Below are 21,019 nucleotides of genomic sequence, written 5' to 3'. Positions count from 1 at the left end.
GTGTTTGGGTGTATTTCTTGACCTCAAGGAGTCTCACGGTAACGTGGCTTTGGCTTTTCACCCCGTGTAATGGATGTGCAAACGCTTTTCATACATCCCCTTCCTAACATCTTCATGGGGCAGGAAAAGAAGTAGTGGCGGTGGTGGTGGTGGTGGTGGAAACTGCACCAGCGAACAAAACAAAGGGGTCAAGCGAGTGAAGAAGGAAGACCCGAAGGAAGAAGAAAAAGAAAAAAAATATCTTTTGGGTGGAGGAGGGGGAGATAAGGGGTTTTTGATAGAAAAGAACACATTTAAAATAAAATAAACTGGGGGAGGGTGATTGGGGTGATGGATAACAATACGGTGGTTCTCTCGGTTCTGGAGGATCTCATCCACTGGCCAATTCCCCCAGCGGATCCTTTTAGCGTGGATCCCGCGACGTTTGGAGCGGGCGGGGCGGATGCCGACGCGGATGCCATTTGGCGTGAAGAGGCGCCACTAACTGCAGGCGGTGCAGAGGATCTTGACGAGGAACCAGGCGAACGGCAACGGTCCCGTTACGATGCCGTGCTCCGCCTACCGGCCCTTGCACAGGCGTTAGGTTCACGGTGGGCCAAGGTGGAGGTTATCCCGTACTTACTGCGCTGCATAGAGGAGGAGGATGCAGAGCTCAGTTTTGTTACTGGCATGGCTCTTATCGATTTTGCAACATCCACGTTTACGTATCAGCGACAGCCAGGGTCATTCTTGTCATCGTCCAACGTACGTCCAGTGACTTTATTTTTAGACAATGGTCGGCCACTCTCACTAGAAAACCTTCTACCCGTGGTGGTTAGCATGGGTGCCTCCAATGATGCCGGTGTCCGTCGGTTCCTTGTCGAGGTGGTTATCCCAATGCTGTTTTTTGGTGTCCCCCTCGAGCGTAACCCTGACCTCTGCGACTGGAAGACGAAGTATCTCAAGGTTTGGCCGGACGGCGGTGATGGGGCCGAGCTGGGCGATGAACCAAAAATTACATTTGACACAAATGGCGGTAGTAGTAGTAGTGGTGGTGGTGGTAGTATGAATTATTCTTCTTATACAACAAATGGTGGTCATAGTGGAAGAAGGGAGAGGGCAAGAAACAGAGTGGAGATGCGGCACTCCACCGGGTGTAATGGAGGTGGTGGGAACATGGGAAAATATCACGCGGGGAAGTCCGCTTTGGGCAGCATCACAGAGGTGTGGGACCCCTTTCAAATCAATCTTTACGCGAACCGCCTGCGTAGTTCCGTTGCCACATTCCTCCGTGACGTAAGCAAAGAGAAGGCGGAGGCGGAAGGGCCAATTATGGCCTCAAGTGGCAATGCAATCGAGGCGCATGATTACACAGAAAACTCGTGTCGGCGTGAAGCATTTCGTTCTCGATGGACTCTTTTTGTGGGTCTTATGGAATCGATGTTGAAGTCCGAGTATGCTGCTGCAGTGAGCTCCGCGGTGGAGTGTATCAGCAATGTATTCTCATGTATTGCTTGGTTTGAGCGCATGGAGCGACGTCAGGAACTCCGTCCATCTTCATCCCCATCTCTGCTACGTTCCATAGAAGAACTTGTGACGTTTGTGTTCACCACAACACGAACACATGTTGGTCGCTCAATCAGCAGTGGGGCAGAGAGGCCTTGTGAGGATTTGATGATGCTTCTCTCTGAACACCGCCTGATCGTCACAAGGAACCCAGCGACATCCTCCACAATTGCGGAGTGTCGTGGTCCCATTGCATTGGGATGTGGAGGTCTTGGTGCGGCAGAGCGCGAGGTTTGGAATTTATTTATGGGTGGCAATGCACCGGTCATGCACCGCGTGGTTCGCATGAGTCTTTTGAGCTCGTTGCCACAACTAATTCAATGGACGAACAGTGCGGCACGGAGTCAATTTGCAGGAGCACTGGATTGGCTGGGAGGGTTGAGTTTCTTTTCTGTATCCGATGTCTTCTTGCAGGCAATCGCCGCCCCCGTTCCTACCTTATTCGCCTCAGAAGAAGGTGGAAGCGGCGATGATAAAAAGGATTTGAATGAAGATTGCAGTGTGAAAGCGAAGACGACGACGATAAAAGAAAAGGTCAAGAAGAAAGGCATGGATATACCGCATGCCATGTGGCCGCCGTTAGAGAGTGAAGTGAGCCACGATTCTGGCATTGCTGAGGCAGTCATTGATGGGGTGCAGCACCTGTTAGACGAGTTACTGCGTCCTCACACGATAAAAGACTTCTTGCAAGTAAAAGGAGATTGCAGTTCCGAATTGACGCTGGTGGAGAAGATGGATCGACTGTTGCAATTATGTAGAATCTATCGTGACTGCGTGGTCGGGTTGGCCGCGTTACCCTCGTGGAGAACGAGGTGGTTGGCAACGCAGCGCCTGCCGCACATTACAGCGGCAGTTGTTGAGGTTTTACGTCGGGTTGGTGACGATGACCCCAAGGACGGTCCCGCACTCGTGGAAGCGTGCACAGAGTTTTTATGTCAGTTGCATGTGGAGCAATGGTCTTCAGTGGAAGGGCGCGACAGACATATGCGGGAAATTGTGCGCGATAAGGAGGAGGAAGTGCGCTGCGTCATTTCTGTGTGTGCTGCAGGTGTGTTTCGGGCTCTGGGACAAGGCATGTTTTGTCTCGTGTTTCCACGGGGTGTTGTTGTTGATATGAAGTCAAAGAGTCTTGTGGTCTCGGAGACACGCGAAGGCGGCAGTGTATCGAGGGCCCGCCATGCGGACCCCACCAAATTGGATACAGTGTGTAACAAGGCTGGAAATAATGGCGGCAATGGGCACGGAGGGCTGCTTTCTGTCAGTATTTTGATGCGGTTACTTCCAAAGTTGTTTGATGTTGTTTTTTCCTGTTGTGCATGCGTCTTGCACGATCCCGAGGAACGTGTACGGGCGGGCGCAGCCGCTGGGCTCTCCGCGCTTGCTCGAACATTGAGCGCAATGGTCATGGCCTGTGATCTGCATGTGGATGAACTTGGAAAAAGTACGTGGCTGCAGTATCTGGACGGCACTACCATGTCGCTTATGATGCTACTAACCGATAAGAGTCCAACGGTGCAAATTGCGCTTGTGACGGAGCTGGCAGCTCTTCTTGTGAGCAGTGCCGTGGAAACAGGGAGACTTGCGGCGACAATTGGTAGTCACAGGAAGGATGGGGCGGCCCAGTTGCGGAGAGAGGCCCTTATTGCGTGTTTGCAGAGCCTTTCACGTCATGAAGTATGGCGCTATCGTGAGCGCTACGCGAGGATATTGTCAGAGATGTGTGTAAAGTTTTTGGCACCAAATTCACTGGCCGCGGTAGAGGCGGTCTCACTGCCGCCAGGGGGCGAGACCCACATTCTTGAGGATGGTCTGCGTGAGAGCAGCGTCGCGGCAGGACGCCCAAGCGGCGTGGTGGTGGCTGAAGATGGTGTCAACCCGCTTCATGGCTTTGCCAAGGAGGCGTTGCTTCCACTTTTGGTGGAAGTCCTGTTTGACAAGGTGAAGGCAGTGCGAGATAGTGCGCTGGAGTCGCTGGAGAAGATGTGCGACCAACTCTCAGCGGCGCGCTCACAGCTTCAGGCAGCCTCGTCTAGCGATGGCACCAGCAGTGGCGTCGGTGGAGTTGGAATGGCTGCTGGCGGCGGTGGCGGCGGCGGCAGTAGAGGTGGAATTTCCCGCGGCACCACGAGCAGCAGCAAAAGTAACAGGCAGAAGCCCCACCACAATCAGCAACAACATGACGATGATGTCTTTATCAATGACACGCTGTGGCCACTGATTGTCAGGTCCCCCAAGGCGATGGCGACGTATCTTAGCCGGAGTTCGCTTCTTCGCATAGCGGTTCGCCTTGGAGTCGACAAGGAGTCTATTCTTCTTCCATTGCTCGACCATCTGGGACACGATGCGGTGCTGAACGTGCGGCTTGTTGTTGCCAAGGAGTTGTATGGAATCCTTGCCGGTTCTTCCACTTCGGCATCTACCCCCGCAGCCCGTACATCCAAAGTCACCTTTACGGATCAGGAGAAGAACGGGGTGGTGTTGCAGCTTCTGAGATTGCTGGTGGAGGATAAATCCGGTGATGTTCGTGATGAGGCTGCCAAAGCCTTGAAAATTTGTTTCTGACCATTATCATCCGTATTGCCTTCACCGTATATACATATACGTACGTACATGTGTTTGTTTGTCTGCGTGTTGCTTATTGGAGGGGGTTATTTCCCTGTAATGTACCTGGCTGCAAATCTCACTTATTATTTTTGTGTGTGTGTGTATGTGTGTTTGCCGCTGTTTTTCAACGCCCTTTCCTCATCGGATTCTGGGAAATATATTTACACACACAGGCGTGCAGATTGGGGAGGATTACAATACATATCTTGCTCTTACTTTTTTTTATTCTCGCCTTATCCACAAATTAAGGACACAGAATAGATAAATAAACACGTGGCTGCAGCTAGCGAAGAGGAGTCAATGTTAGAGCAGCGCATCGTATCCGTGGAGCGGCGCTCTGCTGCGATGGAGCGCGCCATCATTGCTGCAATGGAGGAGGTGGATGAATTGCGCTCATTGTTCTTGACACGTATAGATGGCATTCAACGTGTCGACGCCTTGGAAAACACGGCAAAGGAAGGTCGGGACGCCACCCCCGCGAAGAGCAAAAAGGGTGACTTGGCGAGTGTCCCAAAGAAGCCGCGTGTCGGCGCAGTGGGCGAGAGAAAAGAAAAAGGGAAAAGTGGCAGGGGAGGTGAGTGGTACAACACCCCCTGCAGTGAGCTGACGCTGCGCCACCTGGAAGAGGTGATGCAATTAGCAACCGAGGCAATTGCGGCATCGGCAGCGCAGAAGGAGAAGTCGCATCTGCATGAGGTGCGGCAGAGTGCCCTCGAGAAGGAGGTGGAGGCGCTGCACTCTCAGCTGGAGAGGCGCACTCAAGGTGTGGAGCAACAAACCTCGCAGCAGGTGCAGGAGATGGAAATGAAACTACGCAAATTGGAGACCAAAATGCAGCAGCAACGTGAAGAATTGATAGAGGAGGTCCTGAAGCGCCTTCATGGATTTCGTGAAGCACCGCCACTGGAAGGGGGCGGCGGCGAGGAGCTTATTCAGAGGCTACAGGAGCGTGTTTCTCAGCTTGAGCTGAAGCAAGAGGCGCTACGGAGCCTCGTTGCCACAGAACTTGACGCGGTGATGGAGGACCGCGTTAAGAGTATCGCTGAATCGCACCTCCAGCAACTCCTACGTGAACAGCAGCAACAGCAGCAGTGGTTGAAGGGTGGCAGCACCGTGAACACGAGCACACAAGAAACGACAGCTAAAAACGGTGTTGCCTCTGCTGCTGCCATTGAACCATTGCCTGCCGCTGCCGGACCGCTGGATTTTCGCAGCCTTCGCCTCGACGTCGATGTGCTTCGTCAGGACCTTGTCCGCTGTATCGTGGAGATTGAGAAAGTCATGGATCAGCAGCAACGCCTGGGGGTTCGTGTGCACAGCTGCGTGAGCACCGTGCAACGACACCAAACCGACATTGACGGGCTCTCGGATCAGCAGAAAACGCTGATTCAGTCTCACATGGCGCGCCTTGAGACTCAGCAGGCCACAGCAACTGCGCGGCAGGAAAAACATTTGGCCGCGGAGCTGGATTTGCTGCACGCGAAGGTTCTGTCGGAGGTGCGACGCGTCCATGAGCAGCAGACCGACATGATTGTGCGATCCGAGCATCAGCGACTGGATGACTTGGCGGCGGCGCAGGAGAGGCTGCGGGATGAATTGCGCGTTGCCGTTGAAAAGCAGCGCGAGGAGGTGAGGATGGCCATCGAGCAGGTTTCAGAGACCGGGCGGCGGTTGGAACGTGAATTGGCGTCCCAACTGCGAGGTGAGACAGCGCGGCAAATTGACGCGGCACGGCAGGCTCAGGAAGTTTTCACAGATGAAACACAACGGCTTCTGCAGGACACACAGGAGGAGCTTCGACGAATGCAGAACAATCTGAAGGACAGCGCCATACTGATGCAAGAGCGAAGCCGACGTTTTGAGGAGTCGATGGAAAATCGGCTCAATGACGAGGCTCGCCGGATTAAGACGTTTACGAATGACGCAACGTTGCGACTACAGAAGCAAGTAGAGGATGAGGTGCGGCGCATTGTGCATATCACCGAGCAAGAGTCTTTGTCATCTATGCAGCATGAAATGCAGCGTGTCAATGTCACTCTGCAGGCCCTGGAAGAAGAGCAGCGGGCGCTCCGTGAAGGGATGCTCATGCTATCGGCACCCTCCAGAACGATGGCAAGCCTAGATCACCGCATGAATGTGTTGCAGGAGGATGTTAGGAATATGTTTGCCCAAATTGAGCACGTGCAGGATATTGGAGCGCCTGGGCTGACGAAGCACGTGCTTGCCAAGCAGCAGCGAATGCTGCAGGATGACATATTAGAAGTGAAATCGAGATTGCGTCGCTGCGAGGAGTGCTGTGGCTACACAAATGTTGTGCCACAGACGCAGGAGATGGAACTGTCACACACCTTGAGTGGCAAGGCGTTTCCCCACATTACCGTGATGCAGCCGACCAAATTGACGACGGAATCATTAACGCCGGGGAAACCAACTTTGGGGCAGGCGAGTGATGTCGCTGCAGGGGTCGTTCAAAGCCCAGGTGTGTCTTACGGGCTTAATCAAAGCAAACTGATGAAGGGTACATCAGAGATAAACCCATTCAGCAACACGTTTTATGATCCTCTTGCTGGTGTCTTTGACTGATGCTTGCGGGTGGAACAAATTTTCTTTTTTTTTTTTTTTGCTGTTTATAAAAATATCTTGTGTCTGTGTCTTTGCGTTATCTTCTATCGGTTCCTTGCGCTGTCTGTGTACAATCCAGCTTTGATGTGATGTGTGTGTAGTCTTTGCGGCTGTGGTGGGATTGCTTCCTCACCGCCGTTTCGTGCCGACATATTTGCCTTTTGCTGTTGTTGTTGTTGTTGTTTTTGCGCCTATCAGCGTCCCTTGTTTGCCTGACTTTGGCCGAACTACAACCGTCAGCAGGGCACTGTTGTGACGGGAGGCAAACACACACATATATACATACATAGAGGTACATACGTGTGGAGTCGCCCGTACGTTTCTCACGTTCACAGAGCAGCAGTCAAACCAAAAGACTCGCGAGGAAAAAAATAACAAAAGAAACAATAAAGGGAAGAGCACCACAAAGAAAAGAAAAGAAGAGAGAGTGAAAGGGCCTGCAACAGGCAAGGCACACGGAAGAAAAAGACCCCTTCATGCTACGTCTGCGCTGCACTTTGGGGGCCTCCTTTTTGACGCTTCAGCCTGAGGCACTTGTTCGCCGTCATGGTCGATGTGCGATGCGGCCCGTTGGATACGCCCTTCTTGTCCCCAACCGTATGCTTTATCAAGCCGCACCGTTCATCTCCGCGCTCGCCACGCAGCGCCGATGGGTACGTGTCCGCGCCAATCACGCCAGTGGGCAGAGTGAAGCTGACGGAAGCAAAAACGATGGGGCGGAGCATCCAAAAGCAAAGGGAGAGAAAAGTGAGGGAGTTAATAAGACGAGTAAAAAGACCACGGGATTCCGTGCGCATCTGGAAGGACTAAAGGATGATTATGTGCGGTTTCCCGACATATATAATAGCGCAAATGCCCTCAATTTTATTCTTTTTACAGTGTTCTGTCTTTGTAGCACCGGGAGTAACGTGGAAGAGAAGTGGTGGTTGGATAATTGGGGTATTGATGCACGGCTGATGCCGCTTGCATGGGGATTACACTCCCTTTTAATGAATAACTTTCTCTCCATGGCATTTGCGATGATGCTTTTACACACCATGTGTCACAGCGTGTTACCAACGGTGGGTTCACGTGGTCTCATGATATACTGCATTATAACCGCTGTGGCGTCTGGCTTTTTGATGTGGGCGTTTAATTACATGACGAACAACACGGCAGAGAAGCAGTTTGGCCCGTGGGACATTGTGGCGGCCTTGTTTGTGATGCAGTACCTGCACCAAGGGTTCTCGCCGATTTGTATTCTCAACAGCTTTAACGGCTGGGTGCGCTACGCCTGCTGGGTAGGGGCTGTATGCATTCTGTATTTTGACTGGCAGCCCACAGCGGCGGGTACGCTTGTGGGGTTTGCACTCTGCAAGGGTCATCCAAAGTTCCGCGTGACTGGCCCCGTTAGCTGAGATCTGCAATGGTTGAAAGACGGGCTGTTTGGCATGACGGCAAAAGGCGCACTAGTCGATAGGGCAGAAGGAAGGGAAAAAATAACAATAAAAGAATCAAAAAAAAAAAGAGGTGAGAAGTACCCATTTATTTATTTACCGCGGGGCGGTGGAGTTTGTACGCACGGCATACGTGCATGAGCGGGGCGATGATGACTTTCCTCATTCTCTTGCCTGTAGAAAAGAAGTGATGCGTGCCGGAGGGAGGGAAAAAAAAAAAAAGAAAAGGAATTGGGAAAAAAGAAATTTGCTAATGATGGACCGTGTGAATGGATGGCAGGAAGAGCGGAGGAAAAAAAAAAAAAAAGGTGAACGGGAGGGGATAAAGAAGGGAATGGAAAGGAAGTTGTGAACGTTTTCCCACCGTTCCTTATTTTATATATATATTAGCTCCTGTTGATGTGTTTGTTTGCTCGTTGTCTTCCGCCTGTCTTATTGGGGATTGGATTGAAGGTGTCATCTCCATACGCCCTTTTTTCTTCCCTTGCGGGTGTGGGTGTGGGCGTGTATGCATGCATGGATGCCTCTAATTTGTATGTGCAATTGGTGTGCCGCCTCTTTTTTTTTTTCCCTGTGTGTGTGTGTGTATTGACTGAAACATAATGAATATTCCTGCGAAGACCGATATTTAATCTAACTTTTAAAACTACAGAATGAAATGAAGTAAGGCAGCCCACCCTTCATGCATGCATGCATGAATGATTGCCTCCCGCTGACCCTCCCTCTTTCACTTTGCCTCGCTCCGTGTGGGGCCAATCTCTGTGTGTTGTATGAGAGAACTCCCTGGTGAATTTGTTTACTTTTTAGTGGGGAACGGGAGGTGGCATTGAAGTGTGCATCCTTTGCTTTTCTCTCTCTTTCATTTACGTGTGGAGGGTGTTATTGCAGCGGAGCGTAGGCAGCAGGCAGTAAAGACGAAGGGAGATAATGATAACTGAAGAATTATTTTGTGCATTTGTGCACCAGGCTCTGAGTGACCCCGCGGCAGCCCGTGCGGACAGTCACGTGAATGTAAACGGCGGTAGTCACAACGACAACACGCAGCAAATGCAACAACACCGCCAACAGCAACTGCCGCAGCGGTGCTACAACCCCTCTACTGTGAGCCGTGCCGCCCTCACGGCATCCTCGTGCTCCCCGTTAGACCACCCAGACTTGCTTATGGCATATTACAACGCGAGTCGCAACGCACTGCTGCGGTATCACTGCGACATGCCCTTTCTTCAGCCACGCACAACGTACACAATGCACCAGCGTGTCTCCCCCGCATTTGTGGGGCATTCAGGTACGCGACAGCCACGGCATTATGCACGGAGTCACGCGCCTCCAGCCAGTCGCCGGAACTCCTCCTCGTATGCGTACAGACATCACGAAGATGAGGCACCATCGACATCTGCGGATGCGACTTATCGCACGGAGCGCTACACTGACCTCCTTGGGACGACGGCTATGACGAACACCGTGGCAGAGCAGCCACGCGGCAGCTGGAGAGCGTTTGCGGAAGACGATGGCGATATCATGTTGGAAGAAGGACGTCCCTCGTGGTCGCCTCGACAACTGCGCTACAGGCAAACCCCTGGAAGTAGTGCCGGTGGACCACGCGAAGGCTCCGGGGTTTCGTTTGACGCTTTGAATTACGGTGGATTTGGTGAGGATGACAACGACGTGGAAGAGGAGGCAGAAATGCGTGGGCGACCGACGGTGCGACTGGACTCACGGCGAATAGGAAGGCACGAGGAGGTGTTTTTGCCCAGAGGCTCACACTCGTCGAATGCGCGTGCCAGAGTACACTTTCATGAGCAGCACTCCTATCACACAGAGCCTTTTACCAGACCTTCTGAAGGGGCATCCACGTGGGTACAGGGGCGTGGCGGAAGCACCACTACCAGCAATGAAGAGGGAGAAGAAGAGAATGAGGCGTGTGAGTGGCAGGACCCGGATGCGGATGGTGAGCACTCGGATCCTCACTCCCCGCTGCTTGGAACATTGCGGAGGAAGAGAGACATGTGAAGGCGGGTCACACACCACTCACGAAGGAAAGAACCGGTGGTATCATCCAGCATTTAGATCTTTTTGGATATTCGAGCTGCTCCTTTCATCGTCATCGCCACACCCATTGGCGTCTCTACGTTTGTGTGTGTGTGTGTGCGTGTGTATGCACCGGTTGAACTTTCCACTCTCTCATATTGATTATTTGCCGCTTCTGAGTTGTTGTTTATTTATTTATTTTTTTTTGCTCCATGCCTCTCTGCAGCCCTCCTGCTACGCTTGCTCATGTCGCTTCCGCGTTGGTGTTATTGTGCATTGTCCCGTGGGCAGTAGGAAAGAGAAAGGAGGGTCCAAAGTCAACCTGGCCAGACGCTCTCTCCGTGCGTGTGTGTCTCTTTTTTTTTTTCGGTGGTGGGAGCGGGAAGGGACAACGAGGGGGGGGAGGCAACCACCACGAATGGTGGGACATGTTGGGGAGGGTAGTCGTAGAAAGTCTCGAAAAAGACAACGTGATGATTCCTGTGAAAATAGCACTCATGACAAGAAGGCGAGGAGTCATGGCAATGAAAGCGGTCCATCCCCTTCTTCCATTGCCTCTTTCCACACAAACGAGGAGTCAATGCCTCTTCACAGTTCAACTCGTGAAGAATTTGATGACAGGTTGAGACACGTCACGACACCCTCCACCTTGCCACATAAGATGGATGTAGAAACTGTTGGCCTCACGGATAAGAATGAAGGTGGATCTTTCTTTATTATCCACCTCAACGAAAGGCCATCTCGTGTAGCCGTGACCACGCCTTATATAAATCCTCGGCAGTTGTTTGGACATGCGGGTATTTTATTGCAGGATGTCACAGTACCCCGTCATCCAATTCTTCTTCTGCCTTGTCCGCATACGGGCAACGTCACGGTGCATCCGCGACGCCGTTACAGACTGATGAAGTTTATTGGGGAACACATGTGTCTTGCGGGGGACTTTTACCCAGTACTGGATGAAGAATACCAACAGCGCAGACAGAATTCTTCCGAGGCTTTCCGAATACGGCAGCGAGAGTCGTGGGCAATGAGTGAGTTGATGGGCATGATGAAATTCCTCCAGTCTAACCCGCAGAATAGTGTGGATGACTTTTGGGCCCTTCCACCAGAGGAGGCAGCGCGTTACCACTCGTGCGGGAATGTTGCACTACTTGAACGGAGCGAAGGCATCCAGTCTGAGAATAATGACGAGATGGAGTCCGTAAGTGATGAGGAACTTGGTGGAGCCAGCAGCAGCAGCAGCAACGGAGACACTTAGCCTAAACGTACGCGAAAGTGATGGCCGTGTATATGTAAAGCAGTGTGCCAGTGTGTATGTACTACGTATGTGAGCTGATGACGAGTTGGCCGCATTTATTTGACACAGACGTGTTATCTCTGCAGTGTTTCTTTGCTTGTTTATTCCCTTCGGTAGCTGCGGCTGTGCTGGAAGTCCTTTCCTCTGGAAGAGGTTCAGATGGCGGAGGAAAAATTACAACTAGGCTCATTGTGAAGAAGTGGAGAACAGACGTGTTGGCATAGGGGTGGAGTGGGGGAAGTGAACAATCAGTAACAAAAGAGAAAATTTAAGTGGATGGTTTGTGTGTGTGTGTGTGTGCGTGTGCGTGTGTTGTTGTTGATGATGATCGTTTGTTTGTTGTTTGAGGCAAAAGCTTGTCGTTGTTGTCTTGGGTTTTGTCTTTGGTCTCTTCGTCCGCCGGTTTTGTGGTTCCCTCGTAGCTTGGAGTGACGGCCCCAGCAGCACCACTAGCGGCAGCAGCAGCAGGCGATCCATCGTCACTGTCGACATATCCATTTCCGCACGCATGGCATCCGTCGCTGGAGGTGTGGCAGCGGGACCAGCACCGCCCCCCTACCACTCCACGGGGGCGGTAAAAACAAATTATGTGGTCGAGCACGCCGCCCCCTCTGCCGTGTGTCTCGTGCGCAAGATACAGACCTCCCCGTACCAGCCACTTCCCTCGGAGCAGGTGCAGTCCGTGACGCTTCCGAATCTTCTTTCGTTGCGTTCGCCGCCGCACGTGGCGCATCAGGCGTTGATGGACTTCTACTTTGCGATGAATGGTCACTGTGGCATTAACTGTTCCGACCCGTCGTCGCTGGACCTCATTACGGTTGCCGTGCACGCACGAAATGCGGGTGGGAGTGGCAGTAACACTGAAATCCATTCGAAGGAAACACCTAGACCGCATGCGGGGACCACCCCGCCGTACTATCACGCGGCAGGTTCCTTGTCGACAACCCCGCTGACTTCAGCCATGCCAAATAATGATAGCAAGAATAGCAACATGTTGTTTTTATCAAACGAAACGCCACCTGTGATAGATGGTGGCATGTACACTCACAGTCAACAACAACAACAACAACAGTCCAATTCAGCGCCATCCGTCTTGGGTACATCGATAATTCCTCCAAGTTTCACGTCCTCCTCCTCGGAGGACTATCGGCTTTCGCAAATACGAAGAAATGAGCGTCATGTGAACAATGCGTTGTATGGCAAGGTGTGTGCCTTCTTTAACACGCGGGAGGGCTGCAGGCGTGGACCATACTGCCACTTCCTTCACATTGGCAAAGGTGGTGGAGGCAGTGCGGGAAATGGCGGTGGAGCAGCTCCCCAACAATTTTATTGAGCAAAAAAAAAAACACACCCCAAACGCAGGCAAGGAAGGGTGATGAAGGTTTGAGACCATGAGAGAGAGCGAGAGAAAGAGAAAAGGAGTATTCGATGCGCATTCAAAAACTAAGATCTATTGCATTGCCTACCAATGTGGAGGGAAAAAATGGAAGAAGTAGTGAGGGAGATAGTTGGAAAATGCAAAATTCAACGTGGTGACGTCTTCACTTGTCTCCAGCAGGCCGGATAATTCCGACTACGTTTGTTGATTACTCCTCCGTTTCTTGTTCTTGTTGTTTTGCTCCTCTTATCGGTTAGGTTTAAGCCGCGGCCATGTCTGTGATGGCTGGCAGCACGGCCGATGTGCCTTTGGTTCCAGTTCACACTTTTCCATCATCGAAAGGGCGTGGACTCCCAACCTGCGACGTGAATTATGATTATTATGCCCCCTTTTGGTCTTTTCTTGCCGGTGCATTGACGGGTGGTATTGAGGCCATCGTCACGTATCCGATAGAGTATGTCAAGACGCATCTTCAGCTTCAACAGCTCTCTCATTTGCATTTGTCTTCGTCTTCATCTTCGTCAGCGCATGTGTACAGTGGCATGTGGGACTGTGTGAAGAGAACTGTACGGCAACACAGCCCATTGGGTTTATATCGCGGCTTTGTACCGGTATTGTTGGGCTCCATGCCAAAACAGGCTTCCCGTTGGGCCGCATACGAGTGGGCCACGGAGACCGCCAAAAGAATAACCAGCCGTGATGGCAGTGTGCATAACGAGGTGATACTTAGTCTACCTGTCCTGAGTGTCTGTGGCTTCTTTGCGGGGTTTGTAGAGACGCTGTGTGCCGTGGGCCCAACAGAAAGCGTGAAGACACAACTTATTCATGATTCCAAGCAACCGTTCCCGCGATACCACTCGTTTGGTACCGTTGGTGCCGTGCGGTTGATGCTGCGGGAGAAGGGCTTTCGGCGCACGTTTTACAGTGGCGTGAGCGCTACAATGGTGAAACAAGGGCTCAACCAATCCCTGCGATTCCCGGTGCAAAAGTTTGTCATGGACGCGTTCTGTAGTGATGCCGTTATCGGTCCATGGCATGACAGAAAAGGTGTGAGAGGCGAAGCGGAGAAGGAGTGGATGAGGCGGCTGCGGGAGGAACGAAGAAAAAATCCCTTTTGGAATGGACTTGCCGGTTTCTTTGCGGGTGTGCTTTCGGTTCTAATTACACAACCCGTGGATGTCATCAAGACACAGGTGCAGTCCGGCACGTTACATGACACCGTCATTTACAACAACAGAAAGAACACGAGCAACAGGGGTAGAAAAGTGACATGGATGATGTTGAATGAATGTGGGGCACCGCATAGGATGGGCTACATGAGTTATTTTCGTAGCATTTATCATCAGCGTGGGGTTGCTGGTTTCTACGCGGGTGTTATTGCACGGAGTGTGCATGTGGGTACACACGTGGCACTTACCTTTACCATATTTCCTGTCATTCGACGCATGGCTGACGGTAACGCCGGCAATAAGAAATGATTGCCATATTCATAACCAAAGTGCATAAATATATAAAGAGATAAAGAGAGGCTGTGAGTGGTTCATTGGACGAGATAAAAATAAGGGAAGGGACGCAAAAACACAAAAAAAAAATAAAATAAAAGAACACTCTTTTGTCTGTTTCTTATTTATTCATTTATTTTAATTTCTATGGTATTTTCTTGTAGAATGGGAGTAGCTGTGTGCATGTGTATGTTTTCTTGGCGTGTCTGTGGGGAGTAAACGGAAGGAGTAGAACACGAGGAAAGGGAACTGCTATTATTGGACACTTTCTGTTACAGGGCTTTGGATGCAAGTACCACTCAGATGCGTATCCCCCAATAGACAAACACACAAAAAAAAAAAAAACAAGGGAAAAAGAAAATATATACATACTTATCTATATATTATTTGTATTTATTGCCTTCATGCATGTACACAGGTACAACTCAACATTTGGTCTTATTATTTTTCATATTTCGCTCTATATGTATACATATAGGTGTTTGCCCACATACATGTGGATGTATATATATATATTGCAAGTATATATATATATATACTTGTGTGTATTTGCGTGTGAATAATACGGACCCATTACTTTGTAACGGCGGCCGCATTTTGTTTTGTTTTGTTTTGTTTTTGTTTATTTAACTTCTCATATGTCTTTTTGTTTATTTTAGAGGGCATGCCCTGTGTATGTGTTTGCGATTCACGTTCCAAAGATGCCCAATAAATAAAGCAGGGACGATGAAAATAAATATGTATGTATATATGTATATATAGAGGGAGAGAGAAAGATGGAGAGAAGTACTCGCGTTGCTGCAGAATTACGGTTTTTTGCCGGATTGCCATTTTTTTTTTTTTTTTTATGATTCCCACCACGCGGCGGTGTCTTGTGGCTGGAATTCCCCAAATTCTGCCATTTCATACCTAATAAAATAAATATGTTTCAGATCTCACCTGAGTACAAAAGGGTCGAGTGAGCGGTCAGAGGGATGTATGCATGCATGTATATTTAATCATAAGGGAAACATTTGGGCAGTTAACTGCCTTTACCTTTTTCTTCAATATCTTGTTTGTTTGTTTGTTGTTTTTTTTTTTTTTTTTTTTTGGATTCTATAGGAAATTTTAGGATCCGGCCAGCGGCACAGGAGATTATTCTCTTTTTTTTTTTTTTTTCTTAATTGCTTAATGCGTTGGTGCTTATTCCGTCCCTCTCTCTCTTTCTGTGTGTGTGTTGATTCCCTTGTGCGAGCTCACGGGGCCTAATTGTGATTGTTGCGCATGTATATATATATATATATATATGCCTCTGCATGTAAGTTTGTTGGTTTGCCGCTGTACTCCCGCCTGCGTGTGTCTGTGTGATGGGCTGCTTCTCTTTCTTTTGTTGCGTCCCTTTATCGTTACTGTGCGCGCACCACATGGGGAGAGAAGAAAAATAATAGAGGGAGAAATAGAGCGAGTGTCTGTATCAGTGTCTCCGTTGCGGCTGGTACTGGTAGAAGGAGGAGAATAGAAGAAGGAAAAAAAAAAAAAAGAGAGAGAGAGAGAGAGAGAAGGGTGAACGAGAAAAAGGAGAAGAAACATTTGAGAAGAAATTGGAACGAAAAGTGTAAGAGGAAGCAAAAAAAAAAAAAAACTGTGTGTCTGTGTGAGGGAGAGGGAGAGGGAGAGAGAGAGAGGAAACCAATAATAATAATAAACAAACAAAAAAGCAAAAACAAAAATATTTGTAGACCGGACGTCCCGTCTTGGACGTGATGCTTTCAAAAAGGACGTCGCCAGCACCCTTCCGTGCGCTCCTGCTGCCGGTCGTGGTGGTGGTGGTGGTGGTGGCATCTGTGGCCCTCCCTGCAGGAGCGCAGTTTGATTTAAGGCAGCAGCTGGTTATACAGGATTTCTTCATCAGTCGCTCCTGCGCAGGATGTTCACAGGGGCAAACCGATGGCCCAAGCGGTGTCGGCACACTCTTCACTGCCGCCGGTGGTTCGCTTGGCAGCGATGCTTCCACGCTGCTGTTGTGTGACCATGGTGGTGGTGGCTCCAGCGTGCGTTTGGTGAACAAATCCGGCATTTTCACCCTTGCCGGTAGTAAAACGACGCGTGGCAATCAAAATGGTCCGGCGGCGACGGCACTCTTCAACATACCCCGAGCTGTGGTGCTTGAGGATGGAGCGCTTTACGTGGCTGACAGTGCCAACAACCTCGTTCGAGAAATCTCCAATGGTATTGTCACTTCGTTTATTACGGAAGGACTGCTGGGCCCATCGTACATCAAACCGTACAGCCGTCCAAATGGCGCCCATGACTTGTTTGTGTCGGACACGGGCAAATCACGTATCATTTTTGCCCCAATTCAGAAACAAACGTTCATCACAGTGTTTATAACGGGATTCCAGCCGGATGTTCTTCAAATTAGCGAGAACAGTCGTTTTATGTTTGCCATCTGCAATTCCACGAAAATTCTTGCGATTAATATGCAGGGAGCCACAACCCCGAGGGATTACTGGCAAGTTGGGGATGCGGACTGCATGGGCTATCAGAGTTCCCTCATGCTCACGGCCGAGGAGGATAAACTCCTCTACTACGGCGTATTAAAAGGAATCCCATCCATCATGTCTTTACCCACCACCAAAACGAAGACGGAAGCACCCAAAATTTGCCCGGATGTGTTGTTGCAGTGGCCACATGGGCCCATTGTTTCGCTTGTGAATATTAACAAACATGCATTTTACGTTGTTACCGTCTCCAATGTATACATTGTACATGATGGCTCGTATCATCCGACTGTGACGCCGACACCTCCTCTGACACCGACGCCTACACCGGAAGTGACGCCCACACCGCCAGTGACCCCGACGCCTACACCGGAAGTGACACCCACACCGCCAGTGACCCCGAGCCCCACCATCACAATCCACCGGGGTTTTGCTGTGGCAGCCTTTTCTGCCCGAAGTCTTCCAATCGAAGACCCGCGGCTTATGCATGAACTGCTTTCTTGGATAATGAAGGATGTAGGGATTGCGTTCGAATCCACGGACTTTTTTGCCGTATTTCCGCCGGATAGAGAGGTTCTGGTGCCCGGTGATGTAAATGTCTCCACCTGGAATAACTTGACGGTGCTATTCAACTTTGACCACACCATTCTCATCACGGAATATTACACTCCAGAGGGCATGTCTTCAGAGGAGGGACAGGCCCGACTCTTCGCTTCGCCGTGGTACTGGACGAGAAAGCTCCTTGATTCATTAAGGGAAACAGTAGCTTGGAAGGACTTGGAGGCGTTTTGCATGGTCAACTGTGTTGAGCACTGTGAGACAATGACATTCCATAAGTCAGAATGTGTAGGCTACGTCCGGCCCCCAGTATGCAACGACGTCTGTGTGGGGGCGGTAGTGTCCTCCGCGGTGCTTGGCGCCACAGGTATCGCACTCATTGCACTGATGGTTGGAAGTTCGGCGAACGTACGGAGCGCTGTGATTCTTGTTCCACCCATGTAGATTTTGTCCCCGCCCCGGAGAAAGGTGGGAAATGACTTCAGAAATTGAAATTAGAAGGAACCAACAATACAAGAAGCAAGCGAAGGTGAAAACAACGGGAAGAAGAAGAAGAAAAAAAAAAAAGGAAAAAAATGGGGGCTGAGTGGGGGGAAAGAGAAAGAGGAGAAATGTGCGTGTAAGCGTGTGTGTGTGTGTGTGCGTGCCGGGGCAAAAGAAGAAACACAAAAGATTTCTTTTTTGGTTTTTGTTTTAATGGTGCAAAGAGGGAAACAAGAAAGCGAAGGGTGCATGTGTGTCTGTAGATATATAAAAATAAACATATGCCCCGCATGTATTTTACCGTTGACAGTTCCGTGGCTTTTTTTTTGTTATTTTTTCCTCTTATTTTCTCCTGTGTGTGTATGTATTATTATTCTTTTGTTTGTTTTTTTTACCTACTCATCTGCCTTCATTTTTTTTTTTTTGTGTGTGTGTGTATTTTCACTCTGCCCCTCTCTCTTTCTCTCTTCTTCTTCCCTCTTCATGCGTGTATTTCCGCATGGAGTGGAAAAGGAACGACTGGGAGCGATTGTGATGGTGCTTCTGTTGGAAGGTGGTGGCTATGCGAGTAGTGGAGTTGCATGTATGTATGTATGTATATTGTGTGGCTTGGTGTATATATTTAAATGTTTGTTTGTTTGTCTGTTTCCCCTGAGTGTCGGGGGGACGTACACCGACCCACTTACAGAGAGAGAGAGAGAGAGGAAGAGAATGAGAGAAAAGGGGGGCGTGTGGTGTGTTCTGTATTCATTGAAGAGCGCAAAAATAAATAAAATAATAAAATGAGGGAGAGAAGGGAGGAGGAAACAGCAGGAGGAATTTGTATGCCATCGTTTGTGGACTAATTTTTTTTCATAAGGCCTCTGTGATGGCCCTGTTAACCACGTCCACGGCAGTAGACGAGTCAACATTGACTGCGAGTGTTACGCCAACTGTACGTTTGTCTCCCTCGTGCTGTACGTGTGTGCACTGTGTGTCTGTGTGTGTGTCAAGGGCCCTTTTTACGTGTCTGTGCGCTTGGGTGGGGAGGGGAACAGGAGGAGGAGAGACGAAGAAAGAAAGAAAGAAAAAAGCGGGCGTGAGATATACGGCAAATATATATATATATATATATATATATGTGCTTGTGTATTTGTATGTGTTCATTAGAACGGAGGAGAGAATGAAGTTTTCGTGCGGCAAAGCGGGCGTGCATGTGCGCTCCTGTACAGTAGTCACCGTCATTTGATTTTTTTTTTTTCCTTTTTTGCCTGCCACATGTCTGCAGGCAACGGATTTGCCCACGCCGGAGTGGAATGCGATGTACGCATTGAACGGGTGTGCCGACGTGATGTCTCTCCTCCCCTGTTGTCATTGTTTTGTTTGTTTTTGTTTTTATTTGTTTGTTTGTTTGTTTTTTTCTCCGTAGGTCGCACCGCTGCGGTGGTCTGTTGTTGTTTGTTTGCTTCCATTTTATTTAGCGTGCCGTGTGCCCCTTTTCTTCCCGTCTTGTTGTTTTTTGTTGTTGCCAGGGGTTACGCGTGAGCGAAGCGGGTCGAGGAGGAGGAAGAGTACACGAAGAAGCCTCCCAGGGAGGAAAGGGGGAAGTGGAATGTACACTCGAAATTGAATATTGCGCAGATCACATCAATTCTCCTGCTTTCATTTTCCTTTTTTTTTTTCTTTTCTTTTTTTTTTTTTTTTTTTTTTGTCTCCCAATTCCTTCTTTGTGTGTATGCGTGGCGGTGGGGAAGGGGAAGAAGTAGGAAGGAGGCAGCACGCCGTTAGTTTTACTCCAGTAGACATTCAAGACAGAAGGATATTGAATATTTTATTTGTAGATATTTTATTTTATTTTTATTTATATTCAGCAATAAGAAGAAGGAAGGGAAGAGGCAAAGACGGGGGAGGTGCGGCAGGAGTAAAGGAATTCTACACGTGTGGAACACATACATAGAAGATATATATATATTGACAGTTTTGTGTGTGTGTGTGTGGCCATTGAAAATGTTTTGGTTTCAGAGTTTATTATTTGCCCTGTTTGCTGGGCTTCTTTTTTCCTTCACGTCAAGCGTGGTTGTTGCCATGCCGTTAAGGTACATGGTAGAAACCGTTTCTGGAATCACGGGCTCCATTGGACATGCTAACGGTGGGCCCGGTACATCGCTGCTAACGAGACCGTCGGCAATTTGTCAAGGCCGCAATGAGGACGAATTACTTTTTGGTACACAAGGGTACTTCCGTAACTTCTCGCGCAGCACGAAGATGACGGGTATACTCATTGGGGACGGCACAGCGCAGATTTTGGATGGGACATGGAGCCAAGCACGGATTGACGGTCCAAGGGGTTGTGTGCGGGGGATATTCAGCCAAAAAATGATTGTTTACTTTGTAGAGGGTCAAAGTAGTCTTCGTTACTTTACCAGCGATTATGTACACACCGTGATGATATCCATCAATCTGTTCTTTACCGATGTGAAGCTCTATGAAGGTAAGCTTTATATGACGGAGCAAACTAAGGACGAGGTCTGGGGATGCGATATTGATGCGGATGGAGCCCCCGTGTCATGTGCCTTGAAGACTGGCTTTAAATGCGATTACGGGAAGTATCATGGCATCACCGTCACAAAGCAGGGTGTCTTTGTTGTGGGTGAATCCGCTGCAGGCATCTGCCATTTTGACATGCATGGAAATAAACTTTCTGTTCTTGGAGGAAATTACATTGATGTTTTTAGTCTGCCCTCCGATGAGTTGTACATCATGTCATACACCGAGCTCTTTCACCTCCGTGTCATTGGCTCTGCAATGGTGGTGGAAAAATTTGCGGGTCGTGCGGATGCCACATGTCCGCCGCTTATTGACGGCTACGACTTTACGTTATGCAAGAATTTACGTCTCTTTGTGATTGATCAGAGTGAAATGTACCTTGCGACTACCCTAAACACAGTGCGCTCTGTGACCCTTCCGCCGGCAATTGTGTGGATGGAGCTTCCGCCCCCGCCTCTGCCGATTGGATACCCCGATGAATATGAAGTCATGAAGAGGATTATCCAACTCATGAATGAGGAACTCAATGAGCATTTGAGGACAAATGGCACATATGTGTC

At 49.6% G+C, this 21,019-nt stretch overlaps 9 protein-coding genes across 9 annotated transcripts, besides 30 other annotated features; all 9 read left to right on the top strand.

The window, feature by feature from the left end:
* Positions 1 to 21,019: part of a sequence feature (heterozygous, non-Esmeraldo-like haplotype) that runs on past the window's edge.
* Positions 132 to 159: a microsatellite.
* On the top strand, positions 331 to 4,107 carry Tc00.1047053509561.100 (hypothetical protein, conserved; the record flags this gene model as incomplete). Its single annotated transcript, XM_807469.1, has 1 exon — positions 331 to 4,107. The coding sequence occupies one exon, from the start codon at positions 331 to 333 to the stop codon at positions 4,105 to 4,107; it is 3,777 nt and encodes a 1,258-aa protein (XP_812562.1).
* Positions 1,016 to 1,045: a microsatellite.
* Positions 3,578 to 3,653: a microsatellite.
* Tc00.1047053509561.80 (plectin-like protein, putative) lies at positions 4,450 to 6,732 on the top strand (the record flags this gene model as incomplete). Its single annotated transcript, XM_807468.1, has 1 exon — positions 4,450 to 6,732. The coding sequence occupies one exon, from the start codon at positions 4,450 to 4,452 to the stop codon at positions 6,730 to 6,732; it is 2,283 nt and encodes a 760-aa protein (XP_812561.1).
* Positions 6,933 to 6,959: a microsatellite.
* Positions 7,134 to 7,205: a sequence feature (T-rich).
* Tc00.1047053509561.70 (hypothetical protein, conserved) lies at positions 7,248 to 8,168 on the top strand (the record flags this gene model as incomplete). The annotated part of the gene is made up of 1 exon (XM_807467.1): positions 7,248 to 8,168. The coding sequence occupies one exon, from the start codon at positions 7,248 to 7,250 to the stop codon at positions 8,166 to 8,168; it is 921 nt and encodes a 306-aa protein (XP_812560.1).
* Positions 9,135 to 10,217, top strand: Tc00.1047053509561.60 (hypothetical protein, conserved; the record flags this gene model as incomplete). Its single annotated transcript, XM_807466.1, has 1 exon — positions 9,135 to 10,217. The coding sequence occupies one exon, from the start codon at positions 9,135 to 9,137 to the stop codon at positions 10,215 to 10,217; it is 1,083 nt and encodes a 360-aa protein (XP_812559.1).
* Positions 10,340 to 10,365: a microsatellite.
* On the top strand, positions 10,363 to 11,493 carry Tc00.1047053509561.50 (hypothetical protein, conserved; the record flags this gene model as incomplete). The annotated part of the gene is made up of 1 exon (XM_807465.1): positions 10,363 to 11,493. One exon carries the CDS (start codon positions 10,363 to 10,365, stop codon positions 11,491 to 11,493), a length of 1,131 nt encoding a protein of 376 aa, XP_812558.1.
* Positions 10,422 to 10,442: a sequence feature (AT_rich).
* Positions 11,815 to 11,845: a microsatellite.
* Tc00.1047053509561.39 (hypothetical protein, conserved) lies at positions 12,041 to 12,865 on the top strand (the record flags this gene model as incomplete). Its single annotated transcript, XM_807474.1, has 1 exon — positions 12,041 to 12,865. The coding sequence occupies one exon, from the start codon at positions 12,041 to 12,043 to the stop codon at positions 12,863 to 12,865; it is 825 nt and encodes a 274-aa protein (XP_812567.1).
* Positions 12,584 to 12,603: a microsatellite.
* Tc00.1047053509561.30 (citrate transporter, putative) lies at positions 13,183 to 14,388 on the top strand (the record flags this gene model as incomplete). The annotated part of the gene is made up of 1 exon (XM_807464.1): positions 13,183 to 14,388. The coding sequence occupies one exon, from the start codon at positions 13,183 to 13,185 to the stop codon at positions 14,386 to 14,388; it is 1,206 nt and encodes a 401-aa protein (XP_812557.1).
* Positions 14,913 to 14,950: a microsatellite.
* Positions 15,008 to 15,031: a microsatellite.
* Positions 15,258 to 15,551: a mobile genetic element.
* Positions 15,467 to 15,502: a microsatellite.
* Positions 15,676 to 15,699: a microsatellite.
* Positions 15,895 to 15,930: a sequence feature (CT-rich).
* Positions 15,931 to 15,951: a microsatellite.
* Positions 15,952 to 16,033: a sequence feature (CT-rich).
* Positions 16,048 to 16,074: a microsatellite.
* Positions 16,155 to 17,894, top strand: Tc00.1047053509561.20 (flagellum-adhesion glycoprotein, putative; the record flags this gene model as incomplete). Its single annotated transcript, XM_807463.1, has 1 exon — positions 16,155 to 17,894. The coding sequence occupies one exon, from the start codon at positions 16,155 to 16,157 to the stop codon at positions 17,892 to 17,894; it is 1,740 nt and encodes a 579-aa protein (XP_812556.1).
* Positions 16,205 to 16,230: a microsatellite.
* Positions 17,965 to 18,061: a sequence feature (T-rich).
* Positions 18,063 to 18,096: a microsatellite.
* Positions 18,253 to 18,358: a sequence feature (A-rich).
* Positions 18,512 to 18,579: a microsatellite.
* Positions 18,620 to 18,652: a microsatellite.
* Positions 18,695 to 18,717: a sequence feature (AT_rich).
* Positions 19,028 to 19,053: a microsatellite.
* Positions 19,291 to 19,333: a microsatellite.
* Positions 19,578 to 19,622: a microsatellite.
* Positions 19,738 to 19,780: a sequence feature (AT_rich).
* Tc00.1047053509561.9 (hypothetical protein, conserved) lies at positions 19,920 to 21,019 on the top strand (the record flags this gene model as incomplete). The annotated part of the gene is made up of 1 exon (XM_807473.1): positions 19,920 to 21,019. A coding segment is annotated over one exon (1,100 nt), but the record flags the coding sequence as incomplete, so codon positions are not given.

This window comes from Trypanosoma cruzi, genomic scaffold, assembly GCF_000209065.1.
Source record: "Trypanosoma cruzi strain CL Brener 1047053516273 genomic scaffold, whole genome shotgun sequence".
In the NCBI taxonomy this organism is placed as follows: domain Eukaryota; phylum Euglenozoa; class Kinetoplastea; order Trypanosomatida; family Trypanosomatidae; genus Trypanosoma; species Trypanosoma cruzi.
The sequence above is the reverse complement of the archived record's forward strand: the minus strand, read 5'-3'. Positions and strand labels throughout refer to the sequence as shown.